We start from the raw sequence: 24,152 nt of genomic DNA, 5'->3' as shown, positions 1-24,152 counted from the left end.
AATTAATTACACATTAGAGTGAAAGATTGAATTAAACATGACATTTTGAAGTAGAAATACTGAAATAGTATTTTCCAATAATCTTTATTTACATCTTCAAAAAAACAATCACTTTTTATAGTGTAGTTATCATCCAGTAGCGTAAAGCTGTAATGTGCAGAGCATCTCAGATCATTTAATGAGAAATGGTGGAGTTCATCGACTTTTGATCACAGACTTTAGGGAAAGTACAGATTGAGAAATTGTTTGAGAACTGAGGAAGAGATGTGCCGGAGATATGCAGGAGAGCAAACATAGCAAAAATCTGCTCTTCATTTAATCTCGTTCTGTCTTGGATAAACACGTATATATTTAAATGTATGCATTTGGCAGATAGCCTAGAAATCTAGACGCACCCTAGTGGCAGCAAATGTAATTTGCAGCCGGGTAGTCTAGCAACTCTCCGCTGGCTTGCGAACTGGAAAAACCAAACTCTAGTCAGGCCAATCACATCGTGTATAGAGTCGGTGGGCGGGCTTAACATAATGATGGCAGAGTTGCGGCGGTTGACTTGGAGACTTGGAGTTAAGCTTTTCTTTGAGAAAAGAACAAAGAACGGCACTGAAGTCATTCTTCACCTTCTTCATTGCTCTGGTTGGTTGTAGCGCTATCCTATTGCGTGCAGAGGGAATTTGAAAGACAACCATTTATCCCGCCCCTCGGATTGAGCCCTGCCAATGGTGTGTTCCCAAACCCAGCATCTTGATGTGGGTCTGGCTTGTCAGGCTATTTGGCAGACGCTTTTATCCAAAGTGACTTGCTTTGCATTCAAGGTATACACTTTATCAGTTCAGGCATTCCCTGGGAATCGAACCCATGACCTTTGGTGTTGCAAGCATCATGATCTACTGTTTGAGCAACAGGAATTAATATAAAAGTCAATATGGAATGCATTCTGCAACCCATTTTACCATAATATGATGTATCTCTGAGTGAAACAGGATATTTAGTGTTTAAAGAGAGGATAGCACTTGATTATATCTATTGCGAATTGTAAGAAAAGTGGAGGTTATGTGGCATAAAGTAAATGGGTGAATTTGGATTTCATTTACTTTAAAAAAATCTATTTTTTTAATCATACAAAATCTTTTATAAAACAAACCTCTAATCTACACTTTTAGAAAAAAAGGCCAATGATGTTCTTTATTGAACCTTAGGGTTCTTGACTACATTTTAAAGAATCTTTTATGCCAAAAAGGTTCTATATAAGGAAAAACGTCTTAAATGGTTGCATAATACATATCATAATACTAGGGCTGTGCGATATTGAAGAAAAATGCGATACCTTGTTAAATAATGCCATATTCAATATGCGATACGATATTGCTTTAAGTGTTTAAAAACTGAGAATGATACCATTTATGCGTTTCACTTTCTTTCTGAGAAAAGAAAGCATCGCTACAACTTCTGAAAGTGACCGGCAGTGTTTTAGCAAAAATGAATGTCACAAATCTGACAATATAATTTTAACATCAGTGTAAACAAACAAAAATGTAATGCCAATATTTAAATACCAAAAACTCTTTGCTTGACTTGGTAATATATAGTCATATCAACCTAAAACTGCACATCAAGATCAAGAACATCCAGGTAAACAAAGACACCTGAACTAGGGGTGGACGATTATTTTTATTTTTCACAAGAGCACTGAGTGATTTTCTCTTGTTCTTTTGTTGTTTGACAGACAGCAGCAGGTTTACTGTATTAGCAAGTTTACTGTATTAGCAGGCTGTCACTTTAAGACCTAATGCACGGATCCTATTGACACGCATTCGGTTTCTTTCCCCAACTAATATCGTTCACTTAAAGCATAACCGACTGTGTTTACATGAATACTCGTCAAGACAGCCATTTTGACATAACTGTTTGTGTATTTGACAGTTCGAGTGCGTAACAAAGCACGAAACAGAACGAAGGGATCACACGCTTTCAGAGAGTTGGCTTGTGCGCATGTTTAGGTGTGTGTGTCAGCAGACAGTGCGAGACAACAAGAGTTGTTTTTCGCAAGTTATCAATAACTCTTTTAAACGTCAAGCAAGTCACATAAGTAACAGTCGTGTGCCCAGTCTATTCTCTGCGAAATGCGACGACCTAAAACATACACTTTTCACAATGTTGAAGTAGCCTATTAAAATCAATCAGATATTACGTGCCGTTGCGATCGCGATATGTACATTTGTGATATTTCGATAATTTCGATATATTGTGCAGCCCTACATAATACAATCATGTTTAACATGCTATTGCAATTTTTTCTAGTGATAAAGTATGTTTACAAGCTGCTTCATTCATAATTAATTCATTCAAACTAAATCCATTAAAAGATCCCATGATGGGAACCCCTAAAAGGTTCTATAAATGAAGTGCCTGACAGAAGCTTTTCAGGTTCTATATAAAACCTTTTCTTCTAAGAGTGATAAAAATAGTGATGAGGGCTGTTTTCTCATTCTCATTCACTCAGTGTGTTCAAGACAAGCAGCATCATGTTCTGTGTGTGGGTGTGTGTGTGTGTGTGTGTGTGTGTGTGTGTGTGTCAGGTATAAAACACATTAAGTCTTCTTTTGTCTGTCTGAGACTCGACCAGCATCGAGAGGAACGTGTCATAACAGGCACACATGTATCTCTCTCTGGCTCTGCAGGTGTTTGCCTTCGACCACTGCTTCTGGTCCATGGATGAGTCCAACATCCCGAAGTACGCCGGTGAGTCACTCTTCAACACGTCCACACAGAATCACTTTCCCCTCACTGTGCTGGATAGACTCACACCTGCATAGTAATTATGGAAAATGTAAAGCCCTGGAAATGACACGGACACACAATGTGCCGTTCCCAAGGGTGGGATCTGAGAAAAAGCAGCTTAGATCACACAAAATTCCCATGCTGGTCCAGGCTAGTTTAGGCTTGGTACTGGTTATGCTGATTTACCATGGTGTTCACTGACCGTCTGATGCATCTTACACATAAAAATGGAGATCAGACATAACACAAAAAAAGAAAGTGGAATATTTAGTTCATCTCAATGTTGTTGTTTACTAAAGCTTTTATATTTTTCCTTAAGTAAAGAGATAGTTCACCCAAAAATGAAAATTCTGTCGTCATTTACTCACCCTCATGTCGTTCCAAACCTGTAAGACTTTCGTTTATACTCAGAACACAACTGAAGAGATTTCTGTCCCTCCATTGACAGCTAAGCAAGTTTATAAAGAGATCGTAAAACTACTCCATAGGAATTGTGTGTTTAGTCCAAATTGAACCTCATTAGTTCTTGCAGAAGCTCAAACGTTATGGGTTACACAAGAATGAACCTCATTGGTTCTTGCTGAAGCTCAAACGTTATGGGTTACACAAGAATGAACCTCATTGGTTCTTGCTGAAGCTCAAACGTGCTGCTTAACACAAGAATGAACCTCATTGGTTCTTGAGGAAGCTCAAACGTTATGGGTTACATGAGAATGAACCTCATTGGTTCTTGCTGAAGCTCAAACGTGCTGCGTAACACAAGAATGAACTTCATTGGTTCTTGATGAAGCTCAAACGTGCTGCGTTACACAAGAATGAACTTCATTGGTTCTTGATGAAGCTCAAACGTGATGCGTAACACCAGAATAAACCTCATTGGTTCTTGAGGAAGCTGAAACGTTATGGGTTACACAAGAATGAACCTCATTGGTTCTTGCAGAAGCTCAAATGTGCTGCTTAACACAAGAATTAACCTCATTGGTTCTTGAGGAAGCTCAAACGTTATGGGTAACACCAGAATAAACCTCATTGGTTCTTGAGGAAGCTCAAACGTTATGGGTAACACCAGAATAAACCTCATTGGTTCTTGAGGAAGCTCAAACGTTATGGGTAACACCAGAATAAACCTCATTGGTTCTTGAGGAAGCTCAACGTTATGGGTAACACGAGAATTAACCTCATTGGTTCTTGAGGAAGCTCAAACGTGCTGCGTAACACGAGAATTAACCTCATTGGTTCTTGAGGAAGCTCAACGTTATGGGTAACACGAGAATTAACCTCATTGGTTCTTGAGGAAGCTGAAACGTTATGGGTTACACAAGAATGAACCTCATTGGTTCTCGCTGAAGCTCAAACGTGCTGCGTAACACGAGAATGAACCTCATTGGTTCTTGATGAAGCTCAAACGTGCTGTGTAACACGAGAATGAACCTCATTGGTTCTTGATGAAGCTCAAACGTGCTGTGTAACACGAGAATGAACCTCATTGGTTCTTGATGAAGCTCAAACGTGCTGCGTAACACGAGAATGAACCTCATTGGTTCTCACATGTCAAGTGAACATGCTTGAGCTTCCGTTTACACGACTGATGTGTGCATTGATAAATGTTTATATGTGAATAAAAGCCTAAATTAATCTGTTCATCATACAAATTGATCAAGTCCTTTCAGAAAATTTGGAGTAAACCGCTAAATTCATATGGATTAGTTTTACGATCTCTTTATGAACTTTTTGAAGTGTCGAAGTGGTAGTTGCGTAGCTGTCAATGGAGGGACAGAAAGCTCTGATTTCTCCGGTATACTTATAATTTTATACTTGTATCATTTTCTTAGCACCAACCAGTCACATTATAACTAATCATTTCAGCAGCTGTGTGTATTTTTCTTCAGTCTCTCACTGTCTGAATTCATCTGAAACCCCACACTATAATGTAGCTCAATCACATGGTTCTTCATGTCAGGTCTCTCTGCCAAAATAAAGCCTGGCTGACAAACTGATGTCTCCAAAAACATGTTCTTACATGGATGGTTATTATTGCTTGTGTTCATCTGTCAATCTCGCAGTCTAATGGATATAAAGGTGTACTCATGAACCTGCTAATGGAATGAGTGATATTGACTCACACAGACACACTGGTTATTAAAGTCTTTTAGGAAGGATAATGTGCAGTTATAGGGGTTTACACAGGCCTGTACGGAAGTGTAGAAAACTGTTCAGTAAAATTAATGATGGATGCTTTGGGAAATTCCATTTTTCACAACTTTTTTTTGTTGCTATAAAACCAAATTACCGGTAACTTAATGATTTGTGTATTTATATAATTCAATTCATTCATTCAATTTGCAGCTAATTTCCTTCCTTTCTTTGCCATTCTTGTGATTTTATTATTATTATTTTTTTGTAAAATTGAAAAATTTTAATTGTTTATATATTTGCATATATTATGTATGCATTTTTGGGTAGTACTTAAAGGAACATGCGACTATTTTGGAAAATAGGCTCATTTTCCAACCCCCCTAGAGTTAAACAGTTGAGTTTTACCCTTTTTGAATCCATTCAGCCGATTTCCAGGTCTGGCAGTTGCACTTTTAGCATATCTTAGCATAGATCATTGAATCTGATTAGACCATTAGCTTCTCGCTGAAAAATTACCAAAGAGTTTAGATATTTTTACTATTTAAAACTTGTCTCTTCTGTAGTTACATCGTGGACTAAGACCGACGCAAAATGAAAAGTTGTGATTTTCTAGGCCCATATGGCTAGGAACTATACTCTCATTCCTGCGTAATAATCAAGGAAGTTTGCTGCCGGGTATTATCATTGCGCCTGTTGTACCCATGGTACGGCAGCAAAGTTACTTGATTATTATTTTTCATTTTCCGCACACAATGTAACTACAGAAGAGTCACGAAATAGCGAAACTCTTTGGTCATTATTGAACGAGATGCTAACGGTCTAATCAGATTCAATGATCTATGCTAAGCTATGCTAAAAGTGCTACCCCAGAGATCGGCTGAATGGGTTCGAAAATGGTAAAACTCAACTGATTAACTCTAGGGGAGACGGAAAATTAGCCTATTTTCAAAAATAGTGGAGTGTTCCTTTAACATGTGCATATTTTTTATAATTGTCTTGTTGATAAGTGGCTTATTGTTAGCTCATGTTAATTAATGCATTATTAACTAATGAGACCTTATTGTAAAGTGTTCATTTTAGTTTTAGTTCAGTGTTTTTCATTTTATTCATGCGTAGTTTGTCTTTATGGACTTTCCTTTTCTAGTGAGATGATATTTAACATCACATTATGTTTCTGCAACTCCGTATGTTCAGCTATATGAATTCTCTCTTTCTATCTGTGATTAAAAAGTGCATGGAAAAAGTAATTGCTTATTGGCCAATTACTGCTCTCTCAAACAGGGTTAATGAGTTGTGACGATCAACAAAAGATCTCCAGTCTGAAGGGTTTCATGCATGAGGTGTCCCACCTCTGTTCAGACACATTGTGTGAAGAACATTTGGATTCCTGTGCAGTAAATACAGCGAGCCGCATTGGCGCTCAGAAACAACAGGCGATCTGTGCGGGTGAAAGTGCTTGAGGTCCAGCTTTATTTAGCTCTTTGCACAGCTGGCTGATTCACCATGAATGTGGAGAACTGTGCATCTCGGCTTCACACAAGCACGAACACGTCATGCGGCCCGTTTCCGCGTTCACACCGCTTATTTTGGAGGTTTTTGTGGGAGGGCTCGAGGGATTTCTTTTGAAAGTCAAGGAAATGAGAAATGCGGAGATCCCTTTGTTGCTCAGCAGTGAATTGTTCCTTCTCGTACAGTATGGAGATCAGAGAGAGAAGATGTTGTGATCTTTATGGTTGTCTGTATTTGTCTTGTAGGTCAGGAGGTCGTGTTCAAGTGCCTTGGGGAGGGAATACTTGAAAACGCATTTCAAGGATACAACGCCTGCATTTTTGCCTATGGACAAACAGGTACTGTTACAGAGAGAGACATTCAGTAAACAATATATGTTCTTTTGTAAGCGTGCTTTGTGTTGATAGTGACATCCGTTGCATTGAAAGACATGAATAGACGCTCATTCATTGGCATGAGAGCAGTGGTAATTACCCTAAAAGAGCCCTGCGAGACATAACTGAAGTACACAAACATGTTTCACACACACAAAAAAAATCACACGTCAAGGAATTTCCCCCCTTTCACCTAGCCTTACAGTGGATGGATGAATCTCACAAAAACATGTCCAGGTCATTTTTCATGTGTGTGTATATATATATATATACACACAAATATATAAATATATAAATATATATATATATATATATATAAATACATTTTTATTTATATATTTTTGATGACAATTAAAGCACATTTTTTACTTCAAATGTGTGAGAAATGTTTTACTATTCTCAATGATGATTCTCATTTTCTGTAATTTATTAAATAATAAATATTTCTAGTTCTAAGGTAAGATTCAACCTGAATTTTTTTGTATAAATAAAACATATAAAAACAAGAAATATAGATACATTAAAGATCTGAAACATAGAAAAACATTTATTTATATTGAATTATTAATTTGTATGGGAATAAAAAATAAGTTACAATATATATATATTTTTTATTTTTATTTTTTTTATTTTTTGTCTAAAGATTTAAGAAAAAAACCAATAAACAAAAATTAAAATTAAAATTGTATCTTATTTTTATTACCTAAATAATAAAAAAATACAAAAAAGATTTTTATAAAATTCAGATTTTCAATTGTTATTTCAAATTTAGATTTTTTATTATTTTAATATATATATATATTTAAGATTTGTAATTATTTTCTATTTATTTTTATTCATTATTTTTATGTAAGAGAAAAATAACTTAAATGTTTAGACTAAAAGTAGAAAATATACATTGTAAGACAAAAATAAACAAAGAATAGAATTTGTTTTTAAATTAATTAATTAAAATACATGACAATGTAAAAAAAATCCCTTTGTTTCAGAGCTTTAAGATTTATTTCAGTTTTTTAAAATGATTTTAATATAGTAGATTTTTTTTTATTGCATTATTTTGTAATAATTGTATCTTGCCCAGGCGCTACAGATGAACATGATCTGTAATGAATAAACTGGCTCATTTGAAGAATTTGTCAAGTCAAAATCGAATAAAGTATTTAAATCAGAATACGTTTTTAAAAGCAGAATCCATGTAATAAGTGTCCAGTGAGGCACGTGGTCTGTGGGTAAATATCTACACCTGATGTTTCACCGTTCATGAACAGGAAGCTTCTGCGTTTCCAATCATACTGTTGAATCGCTCAGTGTCTGTCTTTCCTCTGCAGACGCACCACATTGTGTCTTTCCTCTGCCTTCCTGTCCTAGTTCTCAGACCGGCGTTTTGTCCTCCAACACAAGCTTTACATGTGGGCTGACGTGTGCGAACACGCCTGCTGCTGGGTGAGATAATGTCGTGTAACCTTTGAAACGTTGTGTTGGTGGTCTGGCAGGCTCTGGGAAATCCTTCTCGATGATGGGCAATGGAGAGCAGCCAGGACTGATCCCGAGACTCTGCTGCTCGCTGTTCGAGAGGGTCTCCAAAGAGCAGAACGAGGCCCATTCCTTCAAGGTGGAGGTCTCCTTCATGGAGATCTACAATGAAAAAGTGCGAGACCTGCTGGATCCCAAAGGGTGAGCGGATTCATAATATACAGTGGGCACAAAAAGCACAACCATTGAGTCCTCAGTTCTCCTCAAATTCACACAGGTGTAGAGAATGACTGTCAGCACGATCCACAGAAGCTGTGTGTAAATCTGCAGGCTGTGTGAAGGTTGTTCACAGTCATTGATCTGTCTCAGATGGACCCGTCTGCACCACCTAGTGAGAGTTTACGGCGCTTGTTTTCACACTCAGATTTGCTGGTGCTTTTACTCAACTTAAAGTCCATCACTTCCTGTTTTTTATGGCTTTACACATTTTTTGAATTATTTTTTTAGTTTAAATTTATCATTACAATTTTTATATTTACAATTTTTGTGCTATTTTTTTTAACGAATAGTTCAAATTTAATTTGTGAATTATTCCATGCCCTATTTTTACAACTTTATTTATTTATTTATTTTTTAAATTTTATATATTTTTTAAATGTAAGTCATAAAAAAATAAGGCCATAAATAAATATGTAAAAATAGTACATAAAATGATTTACTAATGGAATAAAAAATTATTTCATGCCCTATTTTTATGACTTTATTTATTTATTTATTTTATTATTTAAATTTTTTTTTTACAATTTTATACTTTACATTATTTTATTTTTTTAAATAAATGTATTTTTTATAAATGTATGGCTTTGCACATTTTCAATATTTTTTGGGTTTTGTCCTTGTCTTTTTTCATAATACAATTTTTATATTTAAAATTTTTGTGCTATATATTTTTTATTTACTAATAGTTATTTTCATTTCATTGTTTATTTATTTCGGTCTTTAATAAAAATAATCAATAGTTATGATTTCATTAGTAAATCATTTCATGTCCTATTTTTACATATTTATTTATGGCCTTATTTGTTATGACTTTTTGTTACAATTTTATTCTTTACATTTTCTATTCAGTTTTTTTATTTGTGCCGTTTTAAATAAAAACATTTTTACAATTTATATTAATCTTAACATTTTTAATTGTTTTCTTATTTTGTGCTACATATTTTTGTATTAATTAATCTATGTAATTTTATTAGCAAATATCATTTCCTGCTTTAAAATGTTAATTTTGTAATTTTAAAAATGTTTATGTTTTTTTATTGAATTTTTTAAAAACGTTTTTATTGTTTCTCTTGTACAGTATATATTGTTTCAAATGTATTATTGGTTATTTTATGTCTTGTTTTTATGGCTTAATTTATTACTTAGTTAAATTTTTTTTAAATGTTTTTCTTTACAACTTTATTCTTTATCTCTAAATTGTATAATTGTTTCTTTCTTTCTGTTATGTGTGTGTGTGTGTGTGTGTGTGTGTATAAATATATATACTCGTGAAACAGAGAAGATACTGTCAGGAGGCCCATACAAGAGAAAGATTGTGAATCGGCGTCCAGGGAACATTAATAAAGGGCTGATGAAACTGTACTGGTATTTTCTCACATGGCTTCTCTTGCTTGCGTGCAGGAGCAGACAGTCTCTGAAGGTCAGGGAACATAAGGTCCTGGGTCCGTATGTGGACGGGCTCTCTCAGCTGGCTGTGATGAGCTTCGAGGTAAACATGATTGCTGAAGTGGTTTTATACTGAAATCTTACCTCAGGGGATTCATGAAAGTCTCAGTTGTTTCAACTTTGTTTTACATGTTTCTCTCAAAGTTCTATAGGAAGCCTTTGTCTGTCCCTGACGGTGACATATGGGCTTTATTCCAACAGCAAGAAAAAAAAAGTAAAATGACAGACCAAATCACATTTTCCACTTACAGTGAACTATGTGACATTTGACAAAACATTCAGTTTTTTTCAATTAAAAAGCAAAACAAAAAACGCTTTTCTTGGTTGAAGGGATAGTTCCCCCAAAAATGAAAATGACCCCATGATTTACTCACCCTCAAGTCATCCTAGGTGTATGAGACATTCTTCTTTCAGACGAATACAATCAGAGTTATATTAAAAATGTCCTGGCTTATTCAAGCTTTATAATGGCAGTGAATTGTTGCCTCGTTTATGAAGTCCATAAATCCATCATCCTATCCATCATATAACTGCTCCACACGGCTCCGGGGGGTTAATAAAGGCTAATAAAATAGGGGTTGATAAAAAATATCCATATTTAAAACTCTATAGACTAAAATAACTAGCTTCCGGCGGATTGCCGCACACATCGACTTATGGTGAAAGAGTAACCCTTGATTCTTGAACCCTTGACACATGCGTATTGACGAACGCAGAAGCGCAGAGGATAGAGCAAAACTGAACTACGGTCATGAATTCGAGTCTAAAACGAGAATTTTTGAAGAGAAATTGCGATGGATTTGGATATAAGAGAAGAGGGCTTGAGTTTGTTGCCCAGCCCAATCCGCGAGAGGCGTCAAAGCTTGCAGTGCTCCTGTACATCACGTCAGGAGTTACTCTTTTATGAATATTTTTCTTACACAAAGGTGCTACTTTGCTCCAGAAGACCTTTATTAACCTCCCGGAGCTGTGTGGAGCAGTTATATGATGAATAGATGCACTTTTATGGACTTCAAAAATGACCCAACAAGTCACTGCCATTATAAAGCTTGGATAAGCCAGGACATTTTTAATATAACTTAAATGTCCTCTAAACATTAAGTAGTAAAAAAAAAAGCATTCCATGAACAATGTATAATTAAGTCTGTGCTAACATTATTAAAGACTAGATAACTTTAAACGAACGTTCTATTAACGTTACTGGAAGAACGGTTGTTCATAACTTTGAACTGAGAACGTTCCCTGTTAGCTGGGAAAGTGTTTGCTGGGACTCCATCATGTGATTTATGTGCATGTTTTCTCTCATTTCCCACCAACGCAGGACATTGAATCTCTGATGTCAGAGGGGAACAAATCACGCACGGTAGCCGCCACCAACATGAACGAGGAGAGCAGTCGCTCGCATGCCGTCTTCAGCGTCATCGTCACGCAGACGCTTTACGACCTGCGGTCTGGGGTCAGTGGTTCACTCATAATCACGCTTATCCATTTTAAATTGTGCAGATATATGGGAAATGAAACCGCTGTTTTTTATTACAGTATATATTTTGTCCCTAATGAAAGTAACATTATTTAACAGTTTTGTTTATTTGTGACATGCAGCATAAATCATTGAATCTATCACATGCTGTAGTGGGCAAAAGTGATGTTCGGAGGGAGATTTGTTTTTAATGACCCTAAAAGTTTGATTAAACCGGTGAAATACAGTGGCATGAAAAAGTATGTGAACTTGCAGAATCTGTGAAAATGGGAATAATTTTAACTAAACAAGAGGGATCATACAAAATGCGTGTTATTTTTGATTTAGTACTGTCCTGAATAAGATATTTTACATAATTTTTTTTTTTACATATTGTCCACAAGACAAAAAAATTGCTGAATTTATTAAAATAACCCTGATAAAAAGTTTATGAACCATTGATTCTCAGTGCTGTGTGTCGTTCCCTGGATGATCCACGGCTGTGTGTGTGTTTTGTGATGGTTGTTCTTGAGTCTCTTGTTTGTCCTGAGCAGTTAAACTGCCCAATGTTCTTCAGAAAAACCCTTCAGGTCCTGCACATCCTTCAGTTTTCCAGCCTCTTTTTCATATTTGAACCCTCTCCAGCAATGACTGTATGATTTTAAGATCCATCTTTTCACACTGAGGACAATTGAGGGACTCAAACACAACTACTTTAAAAAGGTTCAAACATTCACTGTTGCTCCAGAAGGAAACACGACGCATTAAGAGCCGGGGGGGGGGGGGGGGGGGGGTCACTAAAAAGTCACTGCCATTATAAAAAAAAATTCAATCCAGTAACAAATTCTTCCAGTAACGTTAATAGAACGTTCGTTTAAAGTTATCTGGTCTTTAATAATGTTAGCACAGACTAAATTATACATTGCTCATGGAATGCTTTTTTTTTTACTACTTGTTTCATAATGTTTAGAGGACATTTAAGTTATATTAAAAATGTCCTGGCTTATCCAAGCTTTATAATGGCAGTGACTTGTTTGTAATGGCAGTGTACTTGTTAAAAAAAAATTCCATTTAGTACTGCCTTTCAGAAGCAACAGAAGATACCTGAAGGATGTGCAGGACCTGGAGGATTTTTCTGAAGAACATTGGGCAGTTTAACTGCTCAGGACAAACAAGGGACTCGTGAACAACATCACAAAACACACACACAGCCGTGGATCATCCAGGGAACGACACACAGCACTGAGAATCAATGGTTCATAAACTTTTTATCAGGGTTATTTTAATAAATTCAGCTATTTTTTTGTCTTGTGGACTATATGTAAACATTTTTTATGTAAAATATCTTAGTCAGGACAGTACTAAATAAAAAACAACATGCATTTGTTATGATCCCTCTTATTTAGTTAAAATTATTACCATTTTGACAGATTCTGCAAGCAGTTCACATACTTTTTCATGCCACTGTATATGAGGAAAAATATATATATTTAATATTTTGAATATGAGGGAAGAACAGAACACTAAACTTTGTTAAAAAAGGCACACTCCAGCTACAGATTTTATTTTACTATGCAAAAAATGCCTAGAAAATCAAAAAGCTGACAGGAAAAAGCATACATTAGCCCTATTCGGACGGTAATTGTTTCTCACATGGAAGTCCGTAAAAATAAATGTGCCCGCCACCAAAACTTGTGCTTTCGGATGTGATTTATTCACTGTGGAGGAGTGAGTTTTGTGGTCCTGCACACCTGGGAACGCTGCTCACGTGGTCAATAACATGATTGTATGCTGTAAATAAAATGTAATATGCTTGCTATAATAAGAATAAATGCATATTTAATTTAATAATAGGAAAATAATATCCTAATTCTTATTTAATTATTTAAATCTGTTTAAAAATAGGAAGATATATAGACGCACATTATAGTTAAAATGGTTTTCTGTCTTGTATTTTATCTCACACAGCCTCTTATTTACGTGAGGTAAACATAAAGCTTGGTTATTTTAACATATATAATTGCTGTCGTAATAACGGGCCATTTCAAATGTTTACGTGCTTTTCTTCTTTTTATTTTTTGAGCGGTGATGAAATATATTGCTCTTGTAAATACTTGCCAGCATTTCAGTAATAAAAGTCTAGCGCTGCGTCCCAATTCACATACTATTCATACTAAATAGTATTCGAAAATAGAATTAGTGTGTCCCAAATCGTAGTATGTTGAAAAGAGTATTCGAAAGATACCCGGATGGTCTACTATTTTCGTTCAGAATTCGAAGTGCGGATCAACGCGGCTGATATTGCTCACAACCCTTTGCAAGTTGGACAAGGATTAGATTAGAACTACAAATGTGGATAAAGTGTTAAAAAACAACAAACATGGCGGATGTGCAAGTCCATCGGTTAAGCAGAGAGGTTTAGATAAAGGGGTGAATAATTATGAGTTTTAACCTGACAAAAATATATTTATTCAGTGTGATCCACATTGTACTTCACTTGCAGCAGCATTGTGAACGTGCTACTACATTTCTCTCCGATACAGTAGGAAATTAAACTGAATGTGGAGGATTTGAACTGTGACGATGATTGACAGGGCAGTTGAAAACGGTGACAGGATGCACGTAACTAAGCAACAGAGTCTGTTATAGATGACGAAGTAGCATGTCCCAAAGCTTATCTACTCTTTTGCTACACACTCAAAAGTATGTACTTTTCTTCACAAATATCTTTAAAATGCATCCAAATTACAGCGAAGCGCAACCATACGGTGCTCTGCAGTGGTCAAAAAGGATATAAACAGTGCATTTTGAGGTGATATATTCTTGAAAACTCAGAGATGTGGATTCAGACTGCACTTAAATAACCACACAACCTTGGTGTTTGTCAAAAAAACAGTAGGTAATTCGGCCGGGGATTTTTACGCGGGTGGTGGGAGAAAAACACTGACATTCTGGATTCGGACAACAATAAAATCACAGACTAGCCCCTGTCAATGATGAAAATACCTTATGACCCCACGAGAAACAATTACCGTCCGAATAGGGCTTTTGACTACAACATAATCAATTATTAATATTTCATTGGTTTGCTCTTGTTTTTGCATGTTCATAATTTCTTTGTATAAATAAAATGATGTCTGCACAATTTGGTATGTTTCATTGCGTTATCAAAAATAAAACAATTGACTCCAAGCACAACTATGCAATATAATTACAAAATTTGTAACAAATAATTTGAATAAAGGAAGAAGATGCCAAAATTCACAAAAACACGTAATTCATCTTCACTTCACCTGTAGATGACGTATAATAGTCAGTTTAATTTCAGTTGCTCACATCACTTACATCAGATTATCGTTCTTAAATGCAGTAATTTTATTTGCAGTTCCTAATACAGTTTTATATCCGGTTAATGCTGGGCAAGTGTTCATTTTGGACCCTGATCTCTACCAGACACACATGTTGTGCTGAATTGTGCTGATTTAGGAAGTTGTTGAATGTAATACTTGTGTCTGTGTCTGTGTTTGTGTGTGAGCGCAGAATTCTGGAGAGAAAGTAAGCAAGATCAGTCTGGTTGATCTGGCCGGCAGCGAGCGCGTGTCCAAGACTGGAGCGGCTGGAGAGAGACTGAAGGAAGGCAGCAACATCAACAAGTAAGAGCACATTTGACTCCAGACTGGGGCTCCTCGTTATTTTCAAAGGAAATGTGTCACTTGCTTATAATAATCATTGAAAAACGAACAATATGCTGATAGTTTGTTGTATGCAGTCCGGGAACTTAAGCCAGGATGAAAGAATAAAGGATAACAGGATAAAAGCTGCCAACTGGATCAACAAAATGAATAAAGAAAAGAACCAAGCAGGCTTCAAGGTTAATAGATGCTAAATGACAGAACTGCATCATGGGCAATGATGGATCCTCAATAACAAGATTGAGTTGATAGAAAAATGAATAATTAATTAAATCATAAACATTTTAAATGTAAAGAAATGTAAAAAATATAAATAATACACTTACAAAAAATTTATTAAATCATAAAAATGTAAACTTGGAACACATTTTTTAAAAAAGGCTAATTTCCAACTTCCCTAGAGTTAAACAGTTGAGTTTCACCGTTTTCGAATCCATTCAGCCGATCTCCGGGTCTGGCCGCAGCACTTTTAGCATAGCTTAGCATAGATCATTGAATCTGATTAGACCGTTAGCATCTCGCTCAAAAATGACCAAAGACTTGATATTTTTCCTATTTAAAACTTGACTCTTCCGTAGTTACATCGTGTACTAAGAGTAATCAAAAGTTGTGATTTTCTAGGCCGATATGGCTAGGAACTATACTCTCATTCCTGCGTAATAATCAAGGAACTTTGCTGCAGTACCATGAGTGCAGCGGCGCAATAATATTACACAGCGCCTGAAAATAGGCTAACTTACGTTAACATAACCAACGTGACTAGAAGAGTACAGAAGTGTCAAGTTTTAAATAGGAAAAATATCTACTCTTTTTGGTAGCGAGATGCTTACGGTCTAATCAGATTCAATGTTGTATGCTAAGCTATGCTAAAAGTGCTACCGCCAGACCCAGAGATCGGCTGAATGGATTCGAAAACGGTAAAACTCAACTGTTTAACTCTAGGGGAGTTGGAAAATGAGCCTGAATTTTCTTTTAAAATTAATAAATTATTAAAATAAAAAAAATCTAAATAAAACAAAATGTTAGCAATAAAAAATCAAGATAAAACACTTTATTAAGTATAATACCAAATAAAAGTTAAAATAAATAATTGAATTAATAAAAACTTAAAAAGAATTTATTAAATTATAAAAATGGTGAATTAAAATAAATAATTAAAAAATAAAAACAATTAAAATTAAAATACTTACTAAACATTAATTAAATCATAAAATGTCAAGTTAAAAGAATTAATTTGAAAATAAAAACAAAGTAAAATACCAAATAAAAGTTAATTAAATAAAAAATGACAAATTAAAATAAATAATTTAAAATAAAACTCTTAATAAGAATTTATTAAATCATAAAAATGGTGAATTAAAATAAATGGTTTAAAAATAAAAACAATTAAAATAAATTACTAACTAAACATTATTTAAATCATAAAATGACAAATAAATAAATAATTTGAAAATAAAAGCAATCAAAACATTAAAAAAATGTATTAAATCCTAATAAGGTTGAATTAAATAATTATTTAATTGAATAAATAGAAAAAAATAACAAAATAAAACAAAACAAAAATTGTATTTGTCATGTGACCACTGTCCGACATCAGTGAACTGTAAACATGCATATGTGTTGCTCCAGTAAATCTCAGTGATACATTTACATTACATTTACATTTAGTCATTTAGCAGACGCTTTTATCCAAAGCGACTTACAAATGAGAGCAATAGAAGCAACTAAAACAGTCAAGGGCAACAGTATGCAAGTGCTGTAGCAAGTCACAGAACACATAGAACTTTTTTTTTTTTAAATAAATAAACAAGCAGTATTGCTACTTCAATAAATATTTTATCTCATAGGGGTTAGTCTGACAAAAAAGTAAATAATAATTGAAAAAAATCATAAAATATCATATCAGATCAGTTAACCAGGTCTAATTCCGACCCTCCCTTTTATGAGTTGATGAGATGAGTGTTTTATGTGTCTCCAGGTCTCTGACCACGCTGGGCTGTGTGATCTCTGCTCTGGCTGATCAGTCTGCAGGGAAGGGCAAGAGCAAGTTTGTGCCTTACAGAGACTCAGTGCTGACCTGGCTGCTCAAGGTGAGTACGTCTGCGTCAGAGCTATCCCATCGCTTCTCTCGACTCTAAATAGACGCAAAAGTCCAGTGGAATCCAACTCAGGGGCCGTTTACACGACACCGTTTTCAACTAAAAACTGAAAACTTTTTATGAGTTTTGGCCCAGTTCATTTACACAGCACGTTTGAAAACGTGTAAACTACAAAAACTCGAATTTGTGACAACAAATGCGCATGCATATTATGTGTTCAGTCTATAAGTGTGTGGTGTTCCTTTGCAAAGTGACCTCGCCAACTACTGGCCTTGCAGCAAAGCGGCGTTTTTAGTCGTTTTCGTGGATCTGTGTATATATATCATTGAATATATCATTGGTTAACCACCTCGGAGCTCACAGTAGGTCTGTCTTTAAAGGTTTATAAGCAATTTCCCTATGGAGAAAATGAATGGATTTTTGCGCTCTATTGCTACAGGACAATCTCGGTGGCAACAGTAAGACAGCCATGATCGCCACCATCAGCCCAGCCGCTGACAACTATGAGGAGACGCTGTCGACGCTGCGGTACGCCGACCGAGCGAAGAGAATCGTCAATCACGCCGTGGTCAATGAGGATCCCAACGCCCGCATCATCAGGGAGCTCCGGGAGGAAGTGGAGAAGCTGAAAGTGCAGCTGTCTCAGGCTGAGGTGAGCTGAGAGTTATGGGAGATCATCAGAAGATAACACCACACCGTGAATCTCTGATACATGACACAAACCTCCGAATACGATCATCCTTGTGCGAGGGACACCCATCCTAATAATTAAAAGGCCGCTATGTATATATTTTTGCTGTGAAAAATTATATTATTAATATGTGTAAAATATTATTTTGAAAATTATTTAGTTTCGTTTACATTACATTAATATGAATTTTCTACTCGCTACAATACTATACTGTTAGCTACATTATTTATTTACTTTATATTTTTATTTGTTTATTTTAAATCACATTTTTATGATTTATTAACTTATTTATCTTAAGTTTCTCTGAACTTTAAAAAACATATTATATTAAATCAAATATTTTAAAAAATATTAGTAAAATAGCTCAAACATAAAACAAACTAAAAATGAATAAAAAACTATATAGATATATTTAAAAACCAAAAACTACTACTTTGACCAAAATTAAACTTAAATTAAAATCAATATGAAAAAATAATGATAATGTTTGTTATGTTGTATTTGTCAGTCTCTGAAGGCTCCTGAGCTGAAGGAGAAACTCCAAGAGTCGGAGAAGCTCATTCAGGAAATGACGGTCACCTGGGAAGAGAAACTCCGGAAAACAGAGGAGATTGCACAGGTGACACACACACACACACGCACGCGCGCACACACACACACACACACACACACACACACACATTGGGTGTCCATGTTTTATGTGGACTTTTCATGGAGATAATGGTATTTATTGGAGATTTAATGGTATTTATAAACCGTATATTCCGTCCCCTTACACTAACCCTACCCCTTAACCCACCCATCACACAAAACTTTCTGCATTTTTACATTTTCAAAAAACATCACTTTGTACCAAAAATGTCCCCACATGGTAAAAAATTACTGGTATTAATATCCTATATACTATCCTGGTATTACCAATGTTACCAGGACCATGCACAAAGACACACACACGCACACACACACACACACACACACACACACACACGCACACACACACACACACATTTGCTTGTCTCCATGTTGAAATTGTGTAGCTGTGCAGAATTAAATTTGCATACAATTTTATTGTGGCTCAATTTCTCTTAGAAAAGACATATCTCAAATGAGTTCTCTTAAATATCTGTCGTTTTTGCTAGACTGAGATGAAATGGATAACTTTTGCTATCAAGAATGATTTGCCAACAATCAAAAGTCAGAGATCTCAATAAAAACTCATTTTAAGTCAAATTCTCATTTATATTAAGGAGAAATATCTGAGACAAAGATGATATTTAAATGAGCCAAACCAAAGGAAAGGGCACATCTGAGTAATAACAGCCTCACAGAACATGTCGGATTTGATTGACAGCTGTCATTGGTCTCTGCAGGATCGCCAGAAGCAGCTGGAGAGCATGGGAATCTCTCTGGAGTCATCAGGGATCAAGGTCGGAGAGGACAAGTGCTTCTTGGTCAACCTGAACGCTGATCCTGCTCTTAATGAACTTCTGGTTTACTACCTGAAGGTACATTGATTGCACATTGAGATCACTGTAACTGTTGCTCATTCATTTCCATTGGACTTCCATTGGACTGCTTCCATGAGGGCTGCTAGGATTCCTGATGCGCTTTTATTTTTTGATGCATCTCAAGGGACACATAAGGATAGCTGAATGACAATAAATAAAAAAAAATGTAATGGACAAATGAATAGACATATTTAAAGGGGACCCTTTTTTAAAGTCTTGATGTTGTTTTTGGGCTCTACTAGAAAAGGACTGTTCAAAAAAAAAAAACTTGGTCATTAATGCTCTGTTTAGTTCTGTTTCCTGTCTCTATGAAGGCCCTCTTTCTGAAAAGCACAATGTGCTCTGATTGGTCGGCTGGACCAGTGTGTTGTGATTGGTCAACCGCTTCAAGCGTGTTCGTGAAATGTCCCACCCCTTACCATAGTTTCAACACACTACTAACTACCTCAACCAGGCCTCTGACTTTAATTTGCATATACCTTGGTCGGGAATTATTAAAATGAGGAATATTTTGACCTTTGTTTCCTGTTTAACACTGTAAAGCTGCTTTGAAACAATTTGCATTGTTAAAAGCGCTATATATATATAAAGTTGAAGAAAACTCAAGACTATAATAAAGGCATTTCAGGGAGTTCAGAAACAGTGACACTGATATAGAGAAGAACTCCTGCTGGAGGGACGTTGGAAGAGCCGCTCTGGCTCTTGTTTTAAATCATTTTGTTCCGTTATTATGCTTTTTGTTGTCATCTGTTGACACTGTACAAGCAGAATGTGGCGGTTGGTCAGTGTTGTATTTGTCCCGCCCCTCCTCCACTGTGATTGGACTGCTGGGTAAAAAGTGACAGTGATGAATGATGAACCAGTAAAAAACGAACTGAACTGTGAAATAGACACTCAGTACCTCGTTATGCTCCTGGTGTTTTAGAAGCGCGGCGCTCCCATTGAAAACAATTGAAAAAATATGCTAGCCTCGGGGAAAAAAAACGCTTTGCTGGACACAAGCCCTTAAAAGCGGAGATGATTTTCCAGCATGAATCATCTGATTCAAAAGAATGAGCCAATCAATATTTTATTCGATTCAGTCTTCTATAGGTCGAAGTGTAGCTGTCAACGCTGTCGTACAAGGTGCATTTGTGGGTCCTGAGCTCTGATTGAGACCTGTGAGAACAGCAGCCAGACCTCGTCTGAACCAACAACAGGCCTTTGTCTGCTGCCTCCAGTCGGCTTGGCATACCAATGTTGAATTAGCATGTTAATGTGAAAGGAATAGTGCAGCTGTGGGCATGAACAACGGAAGAGCAATGTTTGTGTAACTGAGCCCACATGTATGAATACACGCACAGCCCTCTTTACTCCTTCCTTTGATGGTTGTTATTTTGTTCTTCACTGTTAATGCGTTGAATAATGTGAAGATGATCTGGATGTGTGTTATTTGCGGCAGGGTTATTGTTGTAATACATTTTGTAATTACCTTCATTCTACTGGCTTAGAATTTGGCCAAAACAACATACACTATATTGCCAAAAGTATTGGGACACGCCTCCAAATCATTGAATTCAGGTGTTCCAATCACTTCCATGACTACAGGTGTATAAAATCAAGCACCTAGACATGCAGACGATTCTACAAACATTTGTGAAAGATTGGGTCGCTCTCAGGGGCTCAGTGAACTCAAGCGTGGTACTGTGATAGGTTGCCACCTGTGCAATAAGTCCACTCGTGAAATTTCCTCACTATTAAATATTCCACGCTCAACTGTTAGTGGTATTATAACAAGTGGAAGCAATTGGGAACAACAGCAACTCATCCACGAAGGGGTAGGCCACAAAAACTCCATAAAATCACAGAGCGGGGTCAGCGCATGCTGAGGGTCACAGTGCACAAAAGTCGCCAACTTTCTGTCAATAGCTACAGACCTCCAAACTTTGTGTGGCCTTCAGATTAGCTCAAGAACAGTGCGTAGAGCTTCATGGAATGGGTTTCCGTGATTGAACAGCTGCATTCAAGCCTTACATCACCAAGTGCAATGCAAAGTGTGGGATGCAGTGGGGTAAAGCACGCCGCCACTGGACTCTAGAGCAGTGCAGACGTGTTCTCTGGAGTGACCAATCACGCTTCTCTGTCTGGAAATCTGATGGACGAGTCTAGGTTTGGCGGTTGCCAGGAGAATGGTACTTGCCTGACTGCATTGTGTGTCAAGTGTAATGTTTGGTGGAGGGGGGATTATGGTGTGTGGGTTTTTTTTCAGGGGTTGGGCTTGGCCCCTTATTTCCAGTGAAAGGAACTCTTAATGCTTCAGCATACCAAGACATTTTAAACAATTTCATGCTCCCAACTTTGTGAGAACAGTTTGAGGACGGGCCCCTTCCTGTTCCAACATGACTGCGCACTAGTGCACAAAGCAAGGTCTATAAATTCATGGATGAGCGAGTTTGCTGTGGAGGAACTTGACTGGCCTGAGTCCTGACATCAACCCGATAGAATTCACCTTTGAGATGAATTAGGGCGGAGACTGTGAGCCAGGCTTTCTCATCCAACATCAGTGCCTGAACTCACAAATGCGCTTCTAGAAAAATGGTCAAAAATTCCCATAAACACACTCCTAAACCTTGTGGAAAACCTTCCCAGAAGAGTTGAAGCTGTTATAGCTGCAAAGGGTGGGCCAACTTCATATTACACCCTACAGATTAAGAATGGCATGTCCTTAAAATTCATGTACATGTAAAGGCAGACGTCCCAAAGATGTTGGCACTATAGTGTATCTTAGAAGACATCCTGCTGCATGCTTTTGATGCCTTACAATGCTCCCTATGTAGACAGCTTCACTAGTTTTTAGAACAGACCCTGTGGTTATTATCAACAACTACAACCGTGTGAGATATTCTTCTCTGTGTTCAGGATCACACGCGTGTGGGTGCCGACACGTCTCAGGACATCCAGCTGTTCGGCATCGGGATCCAGTCTGAGCACTGTGTGCTGGACGTCATGTCTGATGGAGACGTCACGCTCATGCCGCTGGAGAACGCCAGGTAAGAGAAGCCTGTCAAGCACATGTCCAACTGTTTATTAGCATGACAAGTATTTTTCATTTGAATCGGCAAAGCGTTTGCATACAGATGTACAGTTAAAACATCAACAGAAAGAAATTAATGAAATGAAATATGAAATATGTTGTCATTGAAAAATAAAGATAAAATGGAAGGTGAAGTTACATGTAAAGGAAAAAAAGAAAAGAAAATAATAATAGTAAAAAAAAAAAATCTGGGTCACTTTTTACCCCAAAATCAACAGAAAGTAAAAAAATTAATATATATTTTATATATTTTTTACATTACATGAAGCTTTGCAAATTACATAATTACATCTCCTTACACGCCCAGACCACTTATTTTGTGTGTAATTCTCAATACATCAATATTAATATCAATATTAATATTCTATTATAGTGGGGGGGGTTTATATTTTACATTTTCATTTTATTTGTAGTTACAGTAAAATATATGTTTTTATAGTTTTTTTTTTTTACTCTATTCTCTCTGTAATTATTTATTTTTATATATATATATATATATATATATATATATATATATATATATATATATATATATATATATATATATATATATATATATATTTTTTTTTTTTTTTTTTTTTAAATTAAATGAATCATATTTTTTCATGTATTTTTTATTTACGTTTTAGTTTTAGCAAATGTAGAACTTAAACTGATTGAAATGTTGCCTAACTAACTGAAATATAATATAATATAATATATTATTTTATATCCTCTATTGTTTATATCAATTAATGTAAATGTTTTTGTTTTAGTTAAAAGATAACAACACTGATAATTCTGAATGTTTTGCAATGTATATAAATATATATATATATATATATATGCATTTTTATATATTTTACAGTTTTTTTCTGTCATTTGCAATTCTTCATGGGGTGTTCCTTCCCTCATTAAGGAATTCAGGAACACAGTCTTGTGCCTTTGTCTTATTTACGTTTTTTAATTACTTTAATTACTGTGATGTCTTAACTGTATTTTCCTGCACAGGACCTGTGTGAACGGCACAATGCTCTTCTCCAAGGTTCACCTGTGGCACGGAGATCGCATCCTGTGGGGAAACAACCACTTCTTCAGGTAAGCTGCAGATTTGCGCATCCAGGCGTCTCCTTTACATGTGCAGACTCATCAGAGTGACCATGTCGTCCTCAGAATCAACCTGCCGATGCGCAAACGGCGTGACCGGTTAAAGGAGATGGAGAGGGATTGTTCCCGCGAGAGCTTCGTGGAGGCTGATGTGGAGACGGCCAGCGAGGCTTCATCTGAGCAGGACTACAGCTACGAGTTTGCACAGATGGAGGTCATGATGAAAGCTCTGGGGAACAACGGTACACGCTAGAGCCTTTACGAAACACTACACATAGAGACATGCATGTCACAATTTAATACATTGACATGCTTTAGTATTATTATATGGAATATAAAACACATCTATACATCTTTATAACTAGATAGATTTTCCTGTGTGTATTCTCACTGCTCATTCTTATGAAAATGCACAAAAAAAACATGATATGTACAAAAAAAAATGCACAAAAAAAACAAAATATGTGTATATATATACACAATTATTATTTAAATGTAGCTGATTTTCACATCTATACATCCCTATAATAAGATGAATTATCATGTGTG

The 24,152-nt window shown here is 36.0% G+C and overlaps 1 protein-coding gene across 2 annotated transcripts in view; it reads left to right on the top strand.

Annotated features, from left to right (window-relative positions):
• kif13a (kinesin family member 13A) overlaps positions 1-24,152 on the top strand; it is a 109,261-nt gene that overhangs the window by 45,139 nt on the left and 39,970 nt on the right. For both annotated transcript variants that reach the window (XM_079837706.1, XM_079837707.1), the window contains exons 4-16: positions 2,679-2,739; positions 6,669-6,761; positions 8,291-8,471; positions 9,951-10,038; positions 11,317-11,451; positions 14,995-15,107; positions 17,125-17,236; positions 17,685-17,897; positions 18,445-18,555; positions 19,307-19,441; positions 22,343-22,473; positions 23,508-23,594; positions 23,670-23,845. In XM_079837706.1, coding sequence (XP_079693832.1) covers positions 2,679-2,739; positions 6,669-6,761; positions 8,291-8,471; positions 9,951-10,038; positions 11,317-11,451; positions 14,995-15,107; positions 17,125-17,236; positions 17,685-17,897; positions 18,445-18,555; positions 19,307-19,441; positions 22,343-22,473; positions 23,508-23,594; positions 23,670-23,845 — 1,636 coding nt within the window. The remainder of the gene's footprint in view (positions 1-2,678; positions 2,740-6,668; positions 6,762-8,290; positions 8,472-9,950; positions 10,039-11,316; positions 11,452-14,994; positions 15,108-17,124; positions 17,237-17,684; positions 17,898-18,444; positions 18,556-19,306; positions 19,442-22,342; positions 22,474-23,507; positions 23,595-23,669; positions 23,846-24,152) is intronic.

This window comes from Gobio gobio (genome assembly GCF_949357685.1).
Source record: "Gobio gobio genome assembly, chromosome: 15".
NCBI classification, from domain to species: Eukaryota; Metazoa; Chordata; class Actinopteri; order Cypriniformes; family Gobionidae; genus Gobio; species Gobio gobio.
Note: the sequence above shows the minus strand (reverse complement) of the source record. Positions and strands in the feature narration are given on the sequence as shown.